Source organism: Dermochelys coriacea, chromosome 7 (genome assembly GCF_009764565.3).
Source record: "Dermochelys coriacea isolate rDerCor1 chromosome 7, rDerCor1.pri.v4, whole genome shotgun sequence".
NCBI lineage: Eukaryota > Metazoa > Chordata > Testudines > Dermochelyidae > Dermochelys > Dermochelys coriacea.
The window spans coordinates 1332940-1356688 of NC_050074.1; the positions used below are offsets into that span (position 1 = coordinate 1332940).

At 50.7% G+C, this 23749-nt stretch overlaps 1 protein-coding gene and 1 long non-coding RNA gene across 2 annotated transcripts; one reads left to right on the top strand and one right to left on the bottom strand.

Annotated features, from left to right (window-relative positions):
- Positions 1 to 1322: 1322 nt before the first annotated feature.
- On the top strand, positions 1323 to 23223 carry IMPDH2 (inosine monophosphate dehydrogenase 2). The gene is given in 16 exon segments (XM_038411743.2): positions 1323 to 1489; positions 3035 to 3083; positions 3430 to 3531; positions 4175 to 4249; positions 4806 to 5012; positions 9514 to 9601; positions 10351 to 10550; positions 13045 to 13135; positions 14398 to 14414; positions 14416 to 14454; positions 14456 to 14495; positions 18389 to 18532; positions 21605 to 21749; positions 21861 to 22004; positions 22466 to 22549; positions 22963 to 23223. Coding segments are annotated over 16 exon segments (1545 nt in total). The 5' UTR covers positions 1323 to 1391; the 3' UTR covers positions 22985 to 23223.
- Positions 3586 to 18392, bottom strand: LOC122461213. The gene is made up of 2 exons (XR_006283036.1): positions 10958 to 18392; positions 3586 to 3857 (listed from the first exon to the last, which is right to left on the bottom strand). It is a non-coding gene; the product is annotated as an uncharacterized LOC122461213 (long non-coding RNA).
- Positions 23224 to 23749: the final 526 nt, after the last annotated feature.

Genomic DNA, 23749 nt, shown 5'->3' on the forward strand with positions numbered 1-23749 from the left:
TTTGGGGTCGGGGCTGGGGCGGTGACTAGGGGAGTGTCGGGGGGCCGGATTTGGGGTCGGGGCTGGGGCTGGGTTTGGGGAGTGACTGGGGCGGTGACTAGGGGAGTGTCGGGGGCCGGATTTGGGATCTGGGCTGGGGCTGGGTTTGGGGTCGGGGCTGGGGCTGGGTTTGGGCAGTGACTGGGGCGGTGACTAGGGGAGTGTCGGGGGCCGGATTTGGGATCTGGGCTGGGGCTGGGTTTGGGGTCGGCGCTGGGGCTGGGTTGGGCAGTGACTGGGGCGGTGACTAGGGGAGTGTCTGGGGCCGGATTTGGGGTCTGGGCTGGGGCTGGGTTTGGGGAGTGACTGGGGCGGTGACTAGGGGAGTGTCGGGGGCCGGATTTGGGGTCTGGGTCGGGGCTGGGGCTGGGTTTGGGCAGTGACTGGGGCGGTGACTAGGGGAGTGTCTGGGGCCGGATTTGGGGTCGGGGCTGGGGCTGGGTTTGGGGAGTGACTGGGGCGGTGACTAGGGGAGTGTCTGGGGCCGGATTTGGGATCTGGGCTGGGGCTGGGTTTGGGGTCGGGGCTGGGGCGGTGACTAGGGGAGTGTCGGGGGCCGGATTTGGGGTCGGGGCTGGGGCTGGGTTTGGGGTCGGGGCTGGGGCTGGGTTTGGGCAGTGACTGGGGCGGTGACTAGGGGAGTGTCTGGGGCCGGATTTGGGGTCGGGGCTGGGGCTGGGTTTGGGCAGTGACTGGGGCGGTGACTAGGGGAGTGTCTGGGGCCGGATTTGGGATCTGGGCTGGGGCTGGGTTTGGGGTCGGGGCTGGGGCGGTGACTAGGGGAGTGTCGGGGGCCGGATTTGGGGTCGGGGCGGGGCTGGGTTTGGGGAGTGACTGGGGCGGTGACTAGGGGAGTGTCGGGGGCCGGATTTGGGATCTGGGCTGGGGCTGGGTTTGGGGTCGGGGCTGGGGCTGGGTTTGGGCAGTGACTGGGGCGGTGACTAGGGGAGTGTCGGGGGCCGGGTTTGGGGTCTGGGCTGGGGCCGGGTTTGGGGTCGGGGCTGGGGCTGCGGGAGTGTCTGGGGCCCGGTGTGGGGCGGGGGCGATGACGGGGGCGGGGTTTCCTGACGCGGATTCAGGGTTTGGGGAAGGGGAGCGCGAGCCGGGCCCGTCCCCCGCTCCGGTGTCCCGGGTCCCCCGCTCCCTGCGCGGCTGGGGGGCGGGGCGGTGCCGCCCTTCGCGCCGGGGCGGGGGCGAGGGCTGATGTCCGCGCTCGGCTCCCGTAGGGGGCGTCGCTGGGGGCGGGGGCGGGGCCCGGGCCCGCGCGCGGGTTTATCTCCGGGGCGCGTGGGGGGGCGGCTCTTTCTGGGCCACGCGGCGCAGCCGTTAGCGGAGCCGCCAGCGGAACCGCCATGGCCGATTACCTCATCAGCGGCGGCACCGGCTACGTGCCCGACGACGGGCTGACGGCGCAGCAGCTCCTCAACTGCGGGGACGGGCTGACCTACAAGTGAGCCGGGGGGGCTGGGGTGCGCCCGGCGGGGGGGTGGCTGTGGCGGGGGGGTGGCTGGGGTGCGCCCGGCGGGGAGGCTATGGCTGTGGCTGGGGTGCGCCCGGCGGGGGGTGGCTGTGGCGGGGGGTGGCTGGGTGCGCCCGGCGGGGGGGGTGGCTGGGGCGCGCCCGCGGGGGGTGCTGTGGCGGGGGGGTGGGCTGGGCCCCGGCGGGGGTGGCTGTGGCGGGGGGGGGCTGGGTGCGCCCGGCGGGGGGTGGCTGTGCGGGGGGTGGCGGGGTGCGCCCGGCGGGGGGGTGGCTGTGGCGCGCCCGGAGGGGGGGGGGGGGTGGCTGTGGCGGGGGGGGGGGTGGGCGGGGGGGTGGCTGGGGCGCGGGGGGGGGCGCGCCCGGCGGGGGGGCTGGGGCGGGGGGTGGCTGGGGTGCGCCCGGCGGGGGGGCTATGGCTGTGGCTGGGGTGCGCCCGGCGGGGGGGGTGGCTGTGGCGGGGGGGGTGGCTGGGGTGCGCCCGGGGGGTGGCTGTGGCGGGGGTGGCTGGGGGCGCCCGGCGGGGGGGTGCTGTGGCGGGGGGTGGCTGGGGTGCGCCCGGCGGGGGGGTGCGCCCGGCGGGGGGGCTATGGCTGTGGCTGGGGTGCGCCCGGCGGGGGGGGTGGCTGGGGTGCGCCCGGCGGGGAGGCTATGGCTGTGGCTGGGGTGCCCCGGGGTGCGGCGTGGGCTCTGGCGGGTTTGTCCCGTACGGGGTGTTCCCAGCCGGGTGGCTCGGGCTCGCCACGGAGCCTGCGCGGGGCCCGGGTTTGCGCGGGAGGGGCTGGGGTTACTGGGGGGGGCGGCCCGGGCGTGCCCCACCTGTCGGGTGGTGGCTGCTGCAGCGCCCCCCGGCGGACGCGGGCTGCGCTTTACCGCTCACATGGTGCCAGTGACTCCCTGGCGTGGGGGCCCCGGGTGCGAGGTCCGGCTGGGGGCCTAGGCTGTCACTGTGCCGGGCCTGTGACCGGTGCGACCTACGTGAGACTAGCCCTGGTCAGTGACCCTGCCCCAGTGTCACACCCTCTTTACACCACGGGCACCGCACCCAGAGCTTCTGTGGGCTCGTCGCCTGCGCCCAAGGACTTCGGCTTTTGTCTGGCTCTCGAGAAGCCCATCGGTGAGGGGAGCTGCCTAGTGTCTGAGCATTTCTGAGCCTCCATCCCCAGACACCAAGACAGGAACCTCTGATTGCAGGGGATGGTTTGTGTGACTTGGGGCTTGTTACACTGGCACTTCACAGCGCTGCAACTTTCTCGCTCAGGGTGTGAAAAAACACCTCCCTGAGCGCAGCAATTTCAGTGCTGTAAAGCTCCTCTGTAGACAGTGCCCCAGCGCTAGGAGCTGCACTCCTCCTGGAGGTGGGTTTTTAGAGCGCTGGGGGAGCTCTCTCCCAGCGCTGCGCTGTGACAACACAAGCCATGTTAAAGCGCTGCCAGTGTAGACTAGGCCTGGATGTCTGGGGGCAGTTTCATTGAAATGCAGTTGATTTCAGTTTTTCTCTTTCCATTCCCTCTTCTAGTGACTTCCTTATTCTTCCTGGCTATATTGACTTCACTGCAGACCAAGTGGTGAGTATAAAGGTGAAGTTTGCGTTATCTGGAATTAATGATTACAGGCTGGCGCTCCCTGACCCCAATTCTTTGCTAACAGGCTCTTGTGTCTGCTTAAGGGGCCATGGTAGAAGGAGAGAACTATTTTTATTTTTATTATCTTGGCTGCCCTTGGAGCTAAACTCTTGGAGACATTGGTGCCCCTTTGAAGATCATGGAAACTAAGAAAAGCAATTTGTTGTAAAGCAGTGGTGTGTGGCATATGAAACAAAAATCCATGTTGGTTTCCCTGGTTTACAGGCCCAGGTAGAGTTGCTTTGGGATGAACTTGCATATCACCACAACAAATCTTTTCTTCTTTTAGGACCTGACTTCAGCTTTGACCAAAAAGATAACCTTAAAGACTCCCTTGGTTTCCTCTCCTATGGACACTGTGACAGAGGCCAGCATGGCCATTGCAATGGCGGTGAGTGCCCATGGACAAGAGCATTAGAAGGTGGGAGAAGTGAATCTTGTAAACTGAAGAATAACTTTTTAATACAGATTCCCAAGAGTGATGACATCATCAGTGTTAAACTTTGTTTAAAATGGACAGTTTAAAATAATGTGCTTCAGTGTTAGCCAGCAGTCACGAACTAGACTCACTATTGCCAGCTGCTGTTTTTTCAGATCTCCTTAAGCTGGTCTTGCTGTTAGTGGGTTGGAGCTTATTTCTCTGTATCATATTGGAGCTTTAGCACTGTGTTCCCTTAACAGTCGAGCCTCTCAGCTGCTGTATTCCTATTCTGAACTCTGTAAGGAAAAACAAACAGTTTGATGTTAAATCATCTTAAAAGGAAATTGGAGCATGTTTCGGGCCTGAATATACTCCTTACATTGGTATCCCATAAGTAGCCAGGGGGGTGGCAGGCAAGTCATGTCTTTGGATAAGGAAATCCTGGCATTTATACTATTCAGATTCTGCCCTCAGTGTCTCTGAGCTCCCCATTAGCAGTGCAGTTTGCTCTGCTACAGTAGTAGTCTGCCGTCTGTACCTGGTTGTTGAATTCACCAAATAAAGCTGAGGGTCCTATCGTTGCAGTGACTTACTGCTGCCTCTGTGTTCTCAGCTCACAGGTGGGATTGGCTTCATCCATCATAACTGCACACCGGAATTCCAGGCCAATGAAGTACGGAAAGTTAAGGTAAAGAACAGCTGAAGCAGGAAACCGGGAGCTGCAGCAACTGGGCAAGTCACTAAATGTCCAAAGGGGTCTGGCTCCAGTTTGAGAACCATGAAATAGGCTTCAGCAAAGGAGAACTGGCAGGCAATAGTTCCCCTTGTATTCTAGTCTCTTAGAGCAGTGGCACTGGGCAGTGCAGGTGGACACATCAGCTCTTCTGTCTTGCCATATCCCACAACAGCTAGGGACACGAGAACCTGCTTACTGAGTGTGTGTGGGGGGGTGTTGGCCAGGATTCTGGGGTTAAACTCCACCTGCCTGTTTTGAAAAGTGTCAATGAATTTATCACCATAGATGGGCAGAAAGGAGCTTGACTTGTTTGATGCAGCATCCTTGCTTTTGCAGTCACTGACTCCAAATGCCTGTGTACAACAGACTCCAGTGATGTGCCCTGCCAGCTTGGGGAGAGTGACAGACCTTCGCAGCTCTCTTACCATGAGGAATGCTAAATGCCCGTCACATTACAGCTCAGTCTATCCTTGTTGTTTACTTTGCTCTCTGAATGTGCTTGTTTCAGAAATATGAACAGGGATTTATCACTGATCCAGTGGTATTGAGCCCCAAGGACAAAGTGAGAGATGTGTTTGAAGCAAAAGCCCGTCATGGATTCTGTGGCATTCCTATCACAGACAATGGAAAGATGGGGACTAAGCTGGTGGGGATCATCTCATCCCGAGACATTGACTTCCTGAAAGAGGAGGAGCATGACTTGCCCCTCAGTGAGGTTTGTTTGTTGAGGTCTGCACTCCTGGTGGGAGAGGGAGGGTTATGTTAGGAAATGCTACTGCATGTGGTGATGACAAAGACTCAGTGCTTGAATGAGGTTTGTCAGGGACAGGGGCCTGGCTCTTTGTTTTATTCCAGGTTTAAATTAGTCTTTCTGTTGCTTACTTGAACTGCTCACCTCTGGGTTCTGTGCCTGCTGCCTCATTCTGTAGCTGCCTATTCTGTGCCTATAACTAGCATGTTGCAATGATTGCTGGCTCGGGTTTACCATTGGCACAATCTGGCCATGATCCTTTTTGCTTCCTACAGCAGACATTAGAGGTGCAGGAATGTGGGGGGCCATGGGGCCATGCATGGCCTTTTCACCATTTGCCATGGGCCCTGCCCTTTCTATTCCCCCATGAGACCCCATCGCCGGGCCAGAAGCTGGAGCCAGGACCAGGTGAGAGTGGCCCAGACGGCTGTGGGGAGCTGCAGACCCTCCATCTGCCTGGGATGGGGGGGCCTGAGAGCCTCTGGGGAAGGAGCGGGGCCTCATCCATCTGTCCCCCACACTTCTAGGAAGAATCCGTCACCTCGGCAGGCGTTCACTATTGGCTGTAGCCATCATGTCTCTTCTGGTTCTGTATTGGCTACTGCTGCTCTCCTGTAGTGACCTGGCCGTTGGAAAGGTGACATCATTGTTTGACTGCACAGGCCAGAGCCTCCAAGCTCCCATTCACTGAATAGTGCTTTCAGGCTCCTGGTATAATCCCTTTGGCTGGGACTTGCATTGTGCAGAGTAACTCCTGGGCTCAGTAAAGTCATACTTAGCATTTACACAGTGCTTCATTAACAAACTTTCCTTTTCACGGTAACTTTTTCTCTCTGTTGCTCCCTCACATCAGCCTGCAGTGTGCACTCTGCCGTGTAAGCCTTCTGGTGCTAATTCTTTTGTTACTGGTACTGCAGTAGCTCTGTAATTGTAGCTCTTTGGTGTCATCAGATATCAGCATAGTTTTTAGTGCTTCTCGGCCAGTGCTTCCCTCCTGACTTAGGTCAGCATGAGCTAAAGATAGACCCAGCTTGACATTACACTCCTGTCCCAACTCCATTTTCAATCTCCTGTTACTAGCCAAAGAGAGACTGACAGTGTCACTTTAGGAATGGTACCAAAGAGGCTTGTGTTTCTTCAGAGATGCTGAACTATTCAGAATATTGAATGGTCATAATGGGTCAGACCAATGGTCCCTCTAGAACAGCACTCTGTCTCTGACATTGGCCAGTCGAGATTGTCGCCATATCTCCTGCTTAGGTCTTTTAGGCCTGGGCTACGCTAGGTGGGGGGATTCAAACTAAGATACGCAACTTCTGCTACGCTATTCGTGTAGCTGAAGTCGAAGTATTTTAGTTTGAGTTACCTGGCCGTCCTCACAGTGGTGAGTTGACCGCGGCGGCTCCCCTGTTGACTCCGCTTACTCCTCCTGCCAAGGTGGAGTACTGGCGTCGATTCAGGGATCGATCAATCGATCACTACCCGCCGAGCCGCGGGTAGTGAAGACATACCCTTAGCATCTACACTGCAGAACTGAAAGCCCCTTTCCTATTCTTGTTTGAAACATTGAATCCTATGTATGCAAAAGAGTTTATTTCCTTAGTGTTTTGGCCTCTCTGTATCAGCCCTGGTTCTCATCCCACTTATGATTCAGCTCTAACGTCCTGCTCATTGCTCTCATAGGCTCTCTTCAAGTAATTAGTGCTGGGTGCTATTCCCCCTTCTCCTCCCCTTTCTGGAATTCCTTTCTGTGCAATCTGAGACCAAACAAACCAGCCCCCTGTACCCCAGTTTTGGGTAAGATGTTACTCCCCTGAACTCGGTGAGAATAGAGAGCTGTCTGTCTGTCTATCTTCAGTATGTACCTTATGAGCCCTGTACAGATGCATACTGGTGCTGGTTTGTCAGAGTGGACATAGGCAGGCATGTTTCAGAGTAGCAGCCGTGTTAGTCTGTATTCGCAAAAAGAACAGGAGGACTTGTGGCACCTTAGAGACTAACAAATTTATTTGAGCATAAGCTTTCGTGAGCTGTAGCTTATGCTCAAATAAATTTGTTACTTTCTAAGGTGCCACAAGTACTCCTTTTCTTTATAGGCAGACATGTTCATTTAGATTATGGCTGTCAAGCGATTAAAAAAATTAAGTGCGATTAATCATGCTGTTAAATGATATTCTGTTTTAAATATTTTTGGATGTTTACTACATTTTCAGATATATTGATTTCAATTACAACACAGAATACAAAGTGTACAGTGCTCACTTTATATTTTTGATTACAAATATTTGCGCTGTAAAAAACAAAATAAATAGTATTTTTCAATTCGCCTAATACAAGTACTGTAGTGCAATCTCTTATACGTGAAAGTTGAACTTACAAATGTAGAATTATGACAAAAAACCTGCCTTCAAAAATAAAACAATGTAAAACTTTAGCGCCTACAAGTCCATTCTGTCCTACTTTTTAGTCAGGCCAATCACGCAGACAAACAAGGTTGGTAACAATTTGCAGGAGATAATGCTGCCTTCTTTTTGTTTCCAATGTCACCTAAAAGTGAGAACAGGCATTCGCATGGCACTTTTGTAGCCGGCATTGCAAGGTATTTACGTGCCAGATATGCTAAACATTCGTATGTCCCTTCATGCTTTGGCCACCATTCCAGAGGACATGTGTCCATGCTGATGATGGGTTCTACTTGATAACGATCCAAAGCAGTGTGGACCAACACGTGTTCATTTTCATCATCTGAGTCAGATGCCAGCAGCGGAAGGTTGTCTTTTCTGGTGGTTTGAGTTCTGTAGTTTCCGCATCAGAGTGTTACTCTTTTAAGACTTCTAAAAGCATGCTGTACACTTCATCCCTCTTAGATTTGGATGGCACTTCAGTTTCTTAAACCTTGGGGTTGAGTGCTGTACCGATGTGAGATTTCTAAAAATAGCTACCACCTTTGTGTTTTGTCAAATCTGTTGTGAAAGTGTTCTAAAAACGAACAAGTGCTGGGTCATCATCCAAGACTGCTATAACATGAAATATATGCAGAATGCGGGTAAAACAGAACAGGAGACATACAGTTCCCCCCTCCTCCCCCCCGAGGAGTACAGTCACAAATTTAATTGACGCATTATTTTTTAACGAGCATGGAAGCATGAGGGGGCATACGAATATTTAGCATATCTGGCATGTAAATCCTTGCAATGCTGCTACAAAAAGTGCCATGCGAACACCTATTCTCACTTTCAGGTGATACTGTAAATAAGAAGCGGGGCAGAATTCTCTTCCATCAATGTAAACAAACTTGTTTGTCTTAGCATTGGCAGAATAAGACGTGGGACTGAGTGGACTTGTAGGCTCTAAAGTTTTACACTGTTTTGTTTTTGAGTGCAGTTAGGTAACGCAAAAAAAATCTGCATTTGTAAATTACACTTTCACGATAAAGGTTTCAGAGTAGCAGCCGTGTTAGTCTGTATTCGCAAAAAAGAAAAGGAGGACTTGTGGCACCTTAGAGACTAACAAATTTATTTGAGCATAAGCTTTCGTGAGCTACAGCTCACTTCATTGGATGCATTCGGACATGCATTTTCTTTTTTCACGATAAAGAGGTTGCACTACAGTACTTGTATGAGGTGAACTGAAAAAATACTATTTCTTTCGTTTATCATTTTTATGGTGCATGTATTTGTAATCAAAAATAATATAATGTGAGCACTGTACACTTTGTATTGTATGTTATAATTGAAATCAATATTGAAAATATAGGAAAACATCCAAAAATTTGCGATTAATCGCAATTCATTTTTTGGAGTTAATTGTGTGAGTTAACTGTGATTAATTGATGGCCCTAATTTAGATGTGAACTCTTCCTCCCATCCCCTGCTCTTATTCTGCAGCATCAGGCACTCCCAAGCAGAGTCCTCCTAAAGCCAATGTGCTAGGGAGTGCTGTCTGAAAACAAGCCCAGTGACTGGTGGAGTTCCAGCCAGGAACAGTAAGAGGCTGTGATTATATCAGGCAAATGAGTGTTGGAGTTAGGTTCCCTAACCTGTTAAAAGTACTTTGGTCTGGATTGTGTAGCTGTTGATGTGAGGGGAGTCTGTGCTGGTGAAATCCCAAGTAGAGGGTGTCAGGTTCTTCCTTCTCTCAGGGTGATCTCACTGGGTCGCCCGGCAGTATGGATATACAGCCTGTGGAGACAGCTCTGTGCTGCGCTCCATGTGGATTTGAGTGGACTGTTTGAACGGGTATAAAGCGCTGCAGGCTGAGGATTTATTTCCATGGGCTGCTCCATGCTATTGTGTGCTCCCTCGTCCATACCCATATGTCCCGCATTTACTTGGGACCTTCTGGCTCCTAGCAAGTGGCTACTGAAGCATTTTTGCTTGGCAGCTTGTGTTTCCTGTCCTGGATCAGGTGGGAAGGAGCTCTCACTTGTGTGTAACTTTAAATTCTTTGCCCCCTTTTCTATCAGATTATGACAAAGCGGGATGATCTCGTTGTCGCCCCTGCAGGGGTAACATTAAAGGAAGCAAATGAAATTCTGCAGAGAAGCAAAAAAGGTACCGTGACTAGCTGTGTGTTGTGTGGGAGAGCTGTGTATGGCGCAGAGCAGGGGTAGGATGGGAGCACACACTCGTACGTGTATGTGGAAATGCTCTCATGCTCATCTCTCCACACATTCCGTTAGTTTCTCGACGCAAATGTTTTTCCCTACAATAAAAGATTATGATGCCAGGTGTCCCCATGGGGTGTTCCTTCCAAATCTCCTTAGGGAGAAGGGGATGGTAAGGACAGGCACGTCCTGGAGCCCCAAATGGGCGTGATGACCTGACAAAAGATTAAAACCTTCACCTGAGTCTGTTTAGAAATTCAGGGATTCCTGTCAGTCAAAGTGCTGAAAAGTTGTAAATGCCAAGAGCACACTTGTCTGCAGGCTTTTAATTTTGTATCCAGTTTCTATAGTCTGGTTTCAGAGGCTTATGACCAGCTCAGTTCCTTGGGGGGATCTGGAGTGACTTGAGTACAAGAGCCCTTTTGGAATTAAAGGCTATGTAGCACGATTGGGATCATAATACTGAACCCTTTCCCAGTCCTACTGACTTCTCATTCTGCCACGTGGGATGAGAACCAGAATCTGCTGGGTTTCAAAAGCAAATCCTGTTCTGGCTGCCGGTCATTCTTTGCATCTCTGGCATACAGTGTGAGCTGGGTTCCTTTAATTGGGAACTCCTGCCCTGAGGGCAAGTCTGGTGTGACACCTATCTTGTGGGAGGCTCTGCAATGACGGTGTATTTATATTTATTTCAAGGCAAGCTGCCAATTGTTAATGAGGAGGATGAGTTGGTGGCTATAATCGCCCGCACAGATCTGAAGAAGAACCGTGATTACCCGCTGGCATCCAAAGATGCTAAGAAGCAACTGCTCTGTGGCGCTGCCATTGGGACCCACGAAGATGACAAGTACCGTCTGGATCTCCTAGTGCAGTCTGGGGTGGATGTCGTTGTGTTGGTGAGCTCTGGGGCTTGGCTTCTGTTTTAGTTGAGTGAATTCAACACACCCTGAAAAGTTTTTGACTAGCATCCCTCTTCATAGCATAGCTTCATCATGGACTTTGTGATAGGCACATTGGCACAAAGTGGCCAAGCTTGGACCTGCAGGGCAGGGGCAGGAGGTAGACTCAAGTCTAAATGGCTGGTCTGTTCACGGTGTGGCATTATGATGGCGTGTGTGTTGATCTAGATACTGGTCTGCTAGCATGTGGTGATTTGTGCGGCTCGCTATATTGAGTTCAGGCTAGATGGCTGTAATTACAAAGGTGCTCTGTTCGCTTGATGTCTGTCACTGACCATTGGACTAATGTACAGGCATGTGTTGGACTCCTGGTGTGAAATTACAGTGTTGTGTCCTTTAATTACCTGATAATTAAAACAAATACAGGGACCAACGTGGAACTCCTCAGCAGTCTGTTCTGTCAGCCCCATGTGTCTGATTATTTGGGCACAGGAGTTTGCACGTGCCCTTGCTGTCGATAGGTTAGTCTGAGAGCCCATCTAGAAAGGAAATGGGAGATATTCACAGAGCATGGTTATACAGTGTTCTACCAGAGAACACTTGTTTAGCAGGCCGTGTTAGTTAGCTGGATTAGTCAGAATCACCTTCCCCCTCCCATTCTAATGAGGGGGGCCAGTGCACTTAATGTGGAGCCTCCATAAGCAGGGACTGCTCCTGCTGCTGCCCTGAGAAAAAGGTGACTAACTTTCCCTGTCCTCTTAAGGTGTGTCTTCATGACACAGGTAACTTGAGTTATTATCCATTTTACCCCTAACTTGACTCCTGTCCACATGCAAAAATCTCTAGCTGGAATTAAACAGTGCTTTAAACTCAAGCTTGCTAGCTCATGAGGTGGATGGGGAGGTGGTGCTCCAGTGATGCTGACTCTGGAGCTAGTAATGCAGTGGGGATGTAACAGCTCAATTTGTCTCCTCAATACCTAATCCAATCACTCTGTGCTACTAATGAGCTCTCTGTGTAACACCAGTGTTGTTTTGAAGTGTGGCTGCTGTCAGGCCTGGCCTTAAAACCTAGCTTATCATAGCTATGGTGTTCAGAGGTGTGAAAAATCCCACGTCTGAGTGCCGTAGCTATGCCAACTTCAGTTAGTTCAAGGGAAGAATGTTGCCATTGCACAGGGAGGTGGAGTTCCTGTGGTGACAGAAAAACCCCTTCCATGGCTGTGATCTGGTCTACACTAGACATGTAGGTTGGTTTAACTACATGGCTCAAGGGTGTGAAAACATCTACACCTCTGAGTGGTGGTGGTGACTTGAGTTCCAACATAGACAGTGCTAGGTTGATGAAAAAATTCTTCTGTTGACCTAACTACTAGCATGGATTACCCCATGCCGAGGAGAGAAGCCCACCTGTCAGCATTGGTTGTGTCTACACTGAAGTGCTGCAGTGGCGCAGCTGCAGCATTTCAAGTGTCGCCGAGCTCTGTGTCTGCACTAATGGAGTTGCAGCAGTGTAGCTACAGTGCTGCAGCTGTATGCCGCTATAGCGCGTGTAGGGTAGACGTGGCCTCACCCAAGGCAGGCTAGTTCCAGTACAGTAACCAGAGTGCTAACTTGTCATAACTGGAGTGGACTGTGCTTTGAAGACACACCCAGAGTAAAATGAATGACAAAAACCAAACTGCATGCATGGGAGTTGGGAATAGTCTTCCTTGAGCATCTCAAGAGTCTCTCTGAATTCAGCGTTCGATACTTCGGGGGGCCTATCACCTGTCAGTCGTCATCAAGTCTTTATCTTCATGACCCCTCTGAGGCCAGGCAGTGCTACGATTCCAGTTCTGGGGGTGGGAGACAGGTATAGTGATAAGTGACAATTTGTGGCAGAGGAGGAATTGAACCCTAGTCTCCTAGCCCAGGCCAGTGCTCTAACCACGGGACCATTCTTCCTCACTCATGTAGACTGTAACGTGGATGTGTGTGGTTTTTTTGGGGGGGGTGGGACAGGACCATTTGGAAGATGAGGAATAGACGGGTGGCTAGCTGCCATTCCAGTGCTAAGGGCTTGGACTGACCTCACCACACCCTTTCTTTCAGGGCAATATTAGTGACCTCACTCAGGATGAGATTGGCAGCCCTCCTCTTGTCATGGGGTTCGCAAATTGAGGCCTCAAAACACAAATAATTCTCTAAAGAATGCAGCTCTTAGATTTGAGAGGACTGGAATCTAGCCCTCAGTGTGAGCTCTTCTAGTCCCTGTCTGCCTGTCTTGTGAGACCTGCATTCATTAGACTGAAATGTCCTGTAAGATGGAAGTTTGTGGTGGTTTTCTCTTGTGGCTCATGTCTTCTGAGCCTGGGCAGTGGGGTCTTTCCGTACTGAAGTGAATTAATCACCTGTTTGCAATGTGCTGAAGTCTCTGTGACTCTCCTAGGACTGGATTTAAAATCCTTTATAGCTATTTTGGTTGATTTTTGTTTTTCTTTCTCTTCTAGGATTCCTCTCAGGGCAATTCCATTTTCCAGATCAACATGATCAAGTATATAAAGGAGAAATACCATAACCTACAGGTCATTGGAGGCAATGGTAATCTGCTAAATGCGATTTTAGCTTCTAGACTATGACTGTTTTCAGTTGCAGTGAAAGATGTATTGACCTGCTTTAAATGAGCATCCCTGTCAGTTGTCCAGTGGAACTTTTGACCTATGTGTCAGATGTATAGAATATGCTACAGCCCCATAGCACCTGAAGGACACTTCCATTCTGTGTAAAAACTTCTCACTCACGGTTAATGCCGTGTGTGCAATCCCCTGCAGTTAGTTCTTTTGTTTCCAGCCTTGATCCTTTTCTCTCTGGGCTCTGTAATATTGGTTAGAAATCCTTCTAGAATTTCAAGTGTCTGGTTCTTGGAGGACTCCTACCTTTGTGTGGAAAATGAATGGAAACATCCATGTGAATCTGGCCGAGCAGAGTTTAACTCTTTTCCTCGTCTTTATCTGCGTTACCAAATGTGTTGCTACCACACCATAGTGTCTCCTCCAGCCTTTTGTCCCCTGCGTAGCCCTAAGCATGTCTCATGCTTCCTCTGCCATTGTACAATGCATTATAATGGCCTTACTAGTCTAGCTGCAACACTGAGTCCCATGCAACATTGGGTTAGGTGGGAAGCGCTTTAACATCCAGAACTTTGTGGATTCAGCAGCCAGTACAATGCCAGTGAAAAGGGTAGTAGAGAGCATGGCCCTCGAAATCGGCCAGACACAAACCATGTTGGGAGGGACCGTGTTAGGCTAACCCCACCCCTACCCAGGCTCTGGCATCAGGCTGATCCTCCCATTCCCCTTGAGGGGGCGGCTATGTAAGTGTAAAGCTAACCCCTGGGTCCCTGCACACCAAGATGGTAGGGTTTGTTCCTAGAGCAGTTGGACATCAAGGCCTGATTGTCACCCAGGTGCGCACATGCCATGGCTGTGGTGACTGGTGCATGCACACACTTGTCGGTTGGTTGAGAACCAGCTCTTTGGTGCCGAATTGCTGTTGAGATTTTAAACTGACTTTGTGCATGACCTATTGTGTTACCATGCACACCAACACCATGGGCCTGCCTCCAAAGGGAGCACTCTCCATCCCTAGATCACTGCAGGGCTGCGAAGCTGACTCGGGTGGTTGTGGAACCCATTTTGAGATGCCCGAGTGGAAGGTGCTGTGCAAGTGCAGAGTCCCTTTTCCTGCCAATCCAACCCAGCTCAGGGAGGAAGCACCTTTGCAGGAAGCTAGGGCAACTGGTCAGCTACTAGTGATAAAAGGAGACATGTTCTCATTTTAAAACCTTCATCTGTTTGCTTCAGTGGTGACGGCTGCTCAGGGCGAAGAATCTGATCGATGCAGGGGTCGATGCTCTAAGGGGTCGGGATGGGCAGTGGCTCCATCTGCATCACGCAAGAAGGTAAAGAAAATGTTTAATATCTTCTCAATAGCTAGAAGATACTAAACATATCTGCTAAACATTCACTTTATATTCAGAACCCACAATAAGTCCGTGGAGCCAGAGTCCTTGAGTTCTAGGGCGCTGTTGTAGTGGTGGTGACTGTCTGCCGCAGTGCCTGTGTAACTGGGATAGGATTTTATAGCTGTGTAGTGCCAAGACTGTCCATGGCTGGATGTGGGGTGTAAAAGTGCCACTCATCTGATCTCCACCTAAAGTGAGCAGGGCAAAGTAAGGGCATAGGGTACAGACATCGGGTGGCGTGGGTAGGGTTTCCATTTGCCCAGCATAGCTAGGAAGGCAGCAGAGGAGGATGTGGTAAAAACTCCCAGGGTTGTTTGTGTTGCCCTGCCCTGTGGCAGCTGCAGCTGACAGTGAGATCCTTGTGTGTTTAATGGAAGTTGGTCTGCTGGATTGGTGCCAGTTTGCAATTGCCCGCTGAAGCTGAGGGTTTTGAACGCAGCTACTGCAGTTAGCAGGATCCCAGGGGAGCCGTGCCAGGCAGCCGTGTTTCCTAGGGCATAGTTCTCTGGCTAGCTACTAGACTGAGTGGCTGGCTGTCCTGGCATGAAGACTAGTTTTAAAGCTGCAACTGGACACCACAGTTCCAGTGCTTCAAGTGAAACAAACGGAAGCAGGGGTGTGAAGGGCCGCGCTGCTGCGGTCTGGCTGCAGAGCCCCTCTTGCTTCGTCAGTTGCCTTTGCTGTAATGGACCTGAAAGAAGCTGCTGACTAGTAAAAGCAGCCCTTTGCTACACGCATGCAAGGTCTTCCGGCTGATTCCAGCAGCAGTGCTTGGGGCCCCATGAGGACCCTGGGGAGGGGTGACATCCCCTGGGGACAGTCCCCTGTACCGAGGATCTGTGTGTTTGCTCTGCCTGCTAAGGGCGCACCTGCATGCTTGGAGACTGTCCCAGGTGTTGCACTTGAGAAACTGTCGTGTCTCTCTGTGTAAGAATGTTTTATTCGAGAGCCGCCCTTACCCTACCCAATCCCCGGCTGCACCAGCAATTCCTGGTCTGGGCCAGGCCATTCAGGCTCTGCTGGGAGCACGAACAGCACTTTCCTGCTTCTTTTCATTCTTCCTTTGGTGCTCTCACCCATGGAGAACTGGAGAAAATGATGGCATATTCCAATGCTACAACATGTTAATGCAGCCCGACTCTGGGAGCTCTGTCCCTATCTTGGCAGCAGTGGGATAGAGAGGGGGCAGCAGAGACAGAACATCTGTTCTTCACAGTGGATGTTGTGTGGCTGGTGTTTCAGGACCAGAGGTCTATCCAGCCTTAGCTTCCCAAACCTGTTAACCCTCTCAGTGCCAGGAAGGCCAGGAGGCAGTTGAGGTTCCAGTGTTTCAGCATCAGATGGATTACTCCCTGAAATGTCCTTGGAGTAGGGAGAGCACATTGCTGAGTGCCATGATGTGCTCCCTGGACATGCCTTCAGCTTGGCATCCTTCTCCGTGGATTGGATTAAGAGGGACCCTCCGTGTCCAAGCTGTGGCTCAGTTATCCCAGGCTCGGCCTGGTAAAGTCACTGCTGGGGCCTTTATTATTCTGCTGCTGCTATTCGTTTCTAATTGTATTTGTTTGTTTTGTTTAGCTGCTCCACAGATCCCTCCAGAACTAAAGTCCCACAGCCCCAAGTGCCCGTCTTCTGTCATGGGCACCTATAGTAAGTCACTTGCCCTGTTCTCAACCTTAATTCTGTCTTGAAGCAGGACTCTGGCTGCACATGGCCCCTCTGCTTGTTTGAGAATAAGTGGGTTGTAGATGCACTTGGGGTTTTGTGGCTTTGGATACTGGTGGTTGACCCAAAAACTGATGCTGAGAAGTCTTTCGGATTTCTAAAGCAGGGTTCTGAATTGTCCTAATCAAGGCCACCTGGGATCATCAGTGTCTTTAATCCAAACCCAGTTTAAAAACCTGATTGAGCTTCCTAGGTGGTACTGCTGAGCCTCTAACTGGAAGGTGCAGCAGATGTTTGCATGTGGGAGGATGGTGCCTAGGCAGAGCCTGCAATTCTGCTCTGGTCTCCTAGTGATGGGAGAGGTTACCCCTTAGCTCAATTTTTGCCTTGTGTGAACTAGCCATGCGGTGTGAGTGTGACTTTCACCCTGTGGCAAACCTGGAAGGCACATCCCAGAACTATGCCCTTTGCCAATGATTCTGATCTGCGTGTGTGAGGAAGGGCTCACCTCGCGAGCGCTACTTTTTGATGTTGTTAAAAGATCAAGTAGGTGACCAAGATTAATCTTGGCTTTGCCCTGTTGCTATTTGTGAAGCACTTCAAAGGGAAAGAAGTTTCTGTTTTGGATCCTGGGTTGTACCCACTAGCATGACAGTCCTCTCTTAGCCCCACCCCTTACAAGCCTTTGCTCTGAGTACAGGTGAAGTGTGCATACATTTTGAACCCTGCTTTGGAAGCCTGCACCTCCTGTTTAAGTCTTGGCACTGGGAGCTGGGACAGCCAAATACAGTCATGTGATGGTCCCATGTGCCCTGCGCCAAGAGATGAATTATAAAGGGCTGGTCTCAGTGATTACTTCTATAATATAGCTACGGATTTCTGTTCTTGGGTAGAGAATAATGGGATCCAGAGGCTTGGGGCCCTGGGTTTCTTTGAAATCAGAGGCTGTTGCACAGAAGAGATGTGCTGGTCGCAGGCTGCTGTAAGGGCACCTTCAGTCTCTTCTTGGCAATGCAGTACCAGTGAGACCATCTCTTTAACACTAACAGCATTCACATTATTGCTAGCAGACGCTTCTTCTTGGCTGGCTGGGTCCAATTAATATTGACTCTTTCACGATCACTACCTGAAATTCTCCTCCCAACCTGAGCTGCTGGTGCTGAGCACAGGGAGAAATATGTGAAAGCCAGTGCAAAAATTAGTTTGACTCCCTCTTCTGGCAAAGCACCAATCTACTAGGAGTTGTCACGCTTGATGCTGCTCCCAGGTGGCAGCCTGAACCCTGCATCAAACATGATAGATTGCACCCTGAGTTACTAATCTTGCATGTTCATAATCCCATCTGGGCCATTGTGCTAATTGTGATTGGAGGAAAGGCCTCCTGGTGATTGTGTTGCTGGGAGAATCTGAGGGATGGGAAGGTTATTGTGGAATATTTGCATGCACTTGGCTGTTAAATGTACCCAAATACATGTCATTCAGTGGTTTCCCTTCAGGTGTTTCTTTGTACAGTCAAAAGCCTAAAATTGCTAAAGTGCTGGTAAATCTGAGACCAATTTGCCCCCACTGATGGCTAAACATTAAAGAGGCCCTGCTATGCTGTGGAAACTTAAATTTCCAGCACCACATCAATCCGCCCTGTGTCTTTCCTTTTCTGTTGTTGCATATAAACAAACTCTTTCCTTTGGTAGATGCCTCTTCCTGCCAGAGTCAGTCTGTCAGGAGGCTGACATCCCATCATTGTGGTGATCAGCAGTGCTGGGAACACAGCAATCATTGGGGACTCACTGGGCTTGGGTTTCTTGGGTCTGGCCCTGCTTCCTTCCGTGTCTTACTAGAAATCTGGCTGAACACTAGGTGGTGAGTGAATCAGTGCCCTTAAGGACTGACCAGCTGGCGTCCATGATTTCACCAGGTCTCTTGGCTCATTCTGTAACCGCTGCAAAAGCTTCTCTATGGCATTGGGGCAGCAGTTACTTCATAGCCCCCGTTCACCTGCCTTCTGGGACTTGGGGCCAGGACTGCTTGATTTCGTGTGGCTTATTCCACAGGGAGAAGCAGACTGGGAGGTCTGTGTGTGACTGAAAACTGAAGGGCCTTTAACCAAGGGGGACTGCTGCAGCACCTGGTACTTGACCGTTCACCCTTTCTCTTCCTCGATCTAGTCTTGGCCTGTGGCAGGCCTCAGGCCACAGCGGTGTACAAGGTGTCTGAATATGCCAGAAGATTTGGGGTCCCAGTGATTGCAGATGGAGGGATCCAAACCATGGGACACATTGCCAAGGCCCTGGCACTAGGTGCTTCCACAGGTGAGGGGGAATGAGGGTTGGGTGGAGGCCGGGGGGAGCTTAAGGCATTCAGAGGGGTGTCTCCTTTGTGGGCGATTAGCTTTTGCCGCTGGAATATCAACCCAATGAATGAGCTTCTTACTGACTGCAGACTATTATGCAGTGCTCGCTTGGCAGTGTTACGGGAGCTCTGCAAGGGCAGTAGCATTGAAAAGCCCTGACCTTGTCAGCATCAGTGCCAACGCCATCAGAGCAGGGCCGGGAGCGGGAGATTGCTGGTGTACTTACATTGTGCATCGGGCACTGATCATACTACTCTAGCGCTCCGGGCAGGGAGAGACTGCCAGGACAGTGCAGCATTCTCCAGACAGGTCTGCTGGTGCCCCATAATCCTGAATTGCCATATGCCCCGTGCACTAGGCGGCTTCTAAGCAGACTGCCCGTTGTGCCAAACAAACCTGGCCATGTCTTGGCTCCTTCGTGATCTAGGCCATTTTGCCCAGCAGTAGGAAAGGGACTGGCTAGGAAAGAGACTGAAATCCAGGACCTCTATGGTGGCATTCTCAGAAATGCTTCCAGTTTGACGCGCAGGGCCAGGTAGGCAGGCAGAGCTTCAGAGTCTCAATGTGTGGATGAGATGATGGTGTAGAGAAGAGGGGTTTAGATTTATTAGGAACTGGGGAACTTTTGGGATGGGGGAGCCTATACAGGAAGGATGGGCTCCCCCTAAACCAGAGTGGATCCAGCCAGCTGGCACGTTGCATTAAAAAAAGGTTGCAGAGCAGTTTTTAAACTAAGAGATGGGTGGGGGGAGAAGCCAACTGCTGCAGAGGCACATGTGGGTTGGACAGAGACTTCTCTTAGAGGAGAGAGATTGTCTAGGTTTTAGTCAGGAGGAGGGGATGGAAGAGGATAAAGTATGGGCCAGATCAGATGAGAAACATTCACATAAAGAATCTGACACATCAGAAAAACAGACAAACAGTGACAAGTTTTTAAAAGTGCTTGTACACAGAAGCTAGAAATCTAAATAATAATATGGGTGAACTGAAATGCCTCGTGTTAAAGGAGGATATTGATATAATAGGCATCACAGAAACCTGGTGGAGTGAGGACAATCAATGGGACACAATCATTCCGGGGTACAAAATATATCGGAGGGACAGAAGAGGTCATCCAGGGGAGAGTGGCACTATATGTGAAAGAAAATGTACAATCAAATGAAATAAAAATCTTAAACGAATCCACATGCTCCATAGAATCTCTATGGATAGTAATCCCAGGCTGCTAAGACTATAACAGTAGGATTTATTATCGACCACCTGACCAGGACAGCGTAAGTGAGGATGAAATGCTAAGGGAGATTAGAGAGGCTATCAAATAAAGAATTCCATAATAGTGGGGGATTTCAATTATCCCCATGTTGACTGGGTACATGTCACCTCAGGACAAAATGCAGAGACATTTCTCGATACTTTAAATGACTGCTTCTTGGAGCAGCTGGTACAGGAACCCACAACGGGAGAGGGCAACTTTTGATCTAGTCCTGAGTGGAGAGCAGGATCTGGTCAAGACGTGACTATAACAGGACTGCTTGGAAATAGTGACCATAATATAACAGAACATTTAACATTCCTGTGGTGAGAAGAACATCTCAACAGCCCAATACTGTGACATTTAATTTCAGAAAGGGGAACTATGCAAAAATGAGGAAGTTAGTTAAACAGAAATGAAAAGGTACAGTGACTAGAGTGAAATCCCTGCATGCTGCATTGACGCTTTTCAAAGACACCATAATAGAGACTCAACTTAAATGAATACCCCCAAATTAAAGAACACAGTAAAAACTAAGGTTTCAGAGTAGCAGCCGTGTTAGTCTGTATTCGCAAAAAGAAAAGGAGTACTTGTGGCACCTTAGAGACTAACAAATTTATTAGAGCATAAGCTTTCATGAGCTACAGCTCACTTCATCGGATGCCGAAAGCTTATGCTCTAATAAATTTGTTAGTCTCTAAGGTGCCACAAGTACTCCTTTTCTTTTTAGTAAAAACTAAAAAAGAGCCACCGTGGCTTAACAACCATGTAAAAGAAGCAGTGAGAGATAAAAAGGCATCTTTTAAAAAGTGGAAGTCAAATCCTAGGGATGTAAATAGAAAGGAGCATAAACACTGCCAAATTAAATGTAAAAATATAAAAGAAAAGCCAAAAAGGAGTTTGAAGAACAGTTAGTTAGCCAAAAACTCAAAAGGCAATAAAATATTTAAGTGCAGGAAGCCTGCTAAACAACCAGTGGGTCCCCTGGATGATTGAGATACAAAAGTAGCACTTAAAGACGATAAAGTCATCGCAGAGAAACTAAATGAATTCTTTGCTTCAGTCTTCACGGCTTAGGATGTTGGGGAGATTCCCAAACCTGAGCTGTCTTTTGTCATGACAAATCTAATTGTCACTGAAGTCATTAGAGGAGGTTTTGGAATGAATTGAGAAACTTAATAGTAACAAGTCACCGGGCCCAGATGGCATTCACCCAGGAGTTCTGAAAGAACTCAAAGGTGAAATTGTGGAACAATTAACTATGGTTTGTAACCTGTCCTTTAAATCAGCTACTGTACCCAGTGACTGGAAGATAGATAATGTAATGCCAATATGTAAGAAGGGCACTAGAGGTGATCCTGGCAATTACAGATCGGTAAGTCTAACGTCAGTACCGGGCAAATTAGTTGAAACAATAGTAAAGAATAAAACTGTCGGACACATAGAAGAACATAAATTGATGCCTAAAAGTCAGCATGGCTTCTGTAAAGGGAGATTGTGTCTTACTGATCTAATAGAGTTCTTTGAGGGGGTCAACAAACGTGGACAAGGGGGATCCAGTGGACATAGTGTACTTAGATTTCACTGTTTGTTCAGATCACAGGGTCAGGCTGCCCCACTCCTAAGATGCAGGCTCTGCTCCTCCCCTCCCCCCAGTGGCTGAACAAAGCCTTGCTCCAGTGTAAGCTCACCTGCTGCATCTCTGCAATGAGCATTGCACACTCCCTTCCTGCTCCCTGTGGCTGACTGAGCTGTCACTAATCTTCTCACTGACTTTAGTGATGATGGGCTCTCTCCTGGCTGCAACCACGGAAGCCCCTGGAGAGTACTTCTTCTCGGACGGAATTAGGTTGAAGAAATACCGGGGAATGGGATCATTGGATGCTATGGACAAGAACTTGGGCAGCCAGACCCGATACTTCAGGTAGGAGAGACCTGGCATGAGGGACGATAGGTTCCTGAGTCTGTGAGATCAGTGCCTTAGCCTGCCAGGTCTGGTTTGTTCCATGGGCCTTTTGTTTTCAACCATCCACAGTGAGACAGATAAAATTAAAGTGGCCCAGGGGGTCTCTGGTGCAGTGCAAGACAAAGGTTCTATCCACAAGTTCATCCCATACCTGATCGCTGGGATCCAGCACTCCTGTCAGGATATCGGTGCCAAGAGTCTGACCCAAGTCAGGTAAGACACCTCCCCGTGTGTGTGCCCGGCTAATCCTCAGTGCCTCCATGGAGCTCATCTTGTCATCCCTGAGCTGGTGTCTGGTAACTGGCTTCTTGCAGTCAAGGCCCACCATGTCTCATAGACCCTGATCTCTGTGGCGCAACTGAGCTGGAGCCCCTTCTCTCCTCTCAGTCCCCAGCGGGCACACTCCGGAGTTGTGCTGGGAGGGAGAGCGCTGCCCCTTGTAGACTGCCCGGGCAGTCTTGCTGAGGGAGGTGCTGGAGCTGGCCACCTGGCTCTGCTCCTACCAGAAATGGAGGGGAAAGGAGGCAAAGCCTTGCTCTTCCTGCACTGCAGTTGGTGTGAAATCTCCTTGCCCCGCTGCACAGTACGGTCGCTCCTCATGGCACACTGAGGGCCAGAGGCGTTCTAGCTGCGGCCTGGGGGAGCCTGACTCCAGATCTGCTTTCCCTCGGCAGAGCCATGATGTACTCGGGAGAACTGAAGTTTGAAAAGAGGACAACATCTGCCCAAGTGGAAGGAGGCGTTCACGGCCTCCATTCGTAAGTCCCCTGCCAATGCTGCCCTCCACTGGGCTCTTAGTGGCTCCAAACACTGTTGGATGTGGCCCAGCACACATGTCTAATGCTGTCGGCCTTGCCCTTGCTGTCCCTGTATGCAGTGGTACATGTTGCATCCCATTGGCTTGCAGCAAGCTGGGCTGGTTTTTGGGGGAGGTGGTTACTGGCTTCCCTGTTTGTAGCAGCCAGAGCTGTTCCATGATTCTCCTATTGGAGCAGATCTACTGCAACTGACTGTCCCAGCACAGAGGACCTCTGGTGTACTACTCCTGGGGGAAAGCCAGACCCAGCTCTGTATGTCATCCCCCCCCCGCTAGCAGGGGTCTATGTGCTGGGCTGGGCAGGCCTAGAGTTCGAGGGGCCAATGCCCATGGCTAACTTTCCTGTCCGTTTAGATATGAGAAGCGCCTCTTCTGAAGGAGGGTCTGTGCCTGTACTCAGCACCTTGCTGCTCTGCAGCACTCAGCTGCCATGCACCTGAGCTGCTCCTTTCACAGAAGTGCCATTATCCTGCAAGCTCCTGCTGCTTCCGGGTTCAGCAGCTGTTCTCCTTCCCTGTGAAGACATCTGTCCAGTGCTCCCTATGCCAGGAGGGCAGCAGGACTCGGGACTCAGGCCCTGGCCCGGGCCCGTGTTGGACGTGTCTTACAATAAAAGAAAAGAGGTGGGACTTTGTCTGTCTCAGTCTCACCACCTCAGGCCTCCTCTCCCCAGGTTGCAGTCTCCAACTCCTGTCCCATGTGCTGTGTGATGCTGTCACTCTCGCCCCTTAGGCTTGTTTTGTTGTTGGTCTCCGAATTTGCTCTTTTGTGGGAGCAACCATTGCCTCCATGTACTCCAGTCACAATTCCAGGCCCTGTCTGTCCCATGAACCCCCAGCTGGGGCTAGGTTTTACTGCACTGAAAACCACAGCTAGCTAAAGTGCCTCATGAGGGTTTTCTACTGCCTGTAGTTCAGCAGGAGCATAGGAGAGACCTGGGGTAAGTGGAGGAACTTCGGTGGCAGGTGCCCCTTCAAAACACACCTGCCTTCCCTAACCCTGCTGAGCCAAACCCCTGGTACTGGGTGGGGCATGATCCAGCTGCAGCCTGTGCAGAATCTCTCACGCTAGGCTGCCCAAAAGCAGAGGGGAAGGGGCAGGTCCTAGTAAGGCAGCAGGTGCTGAGAGGAGTTTCAGCCCA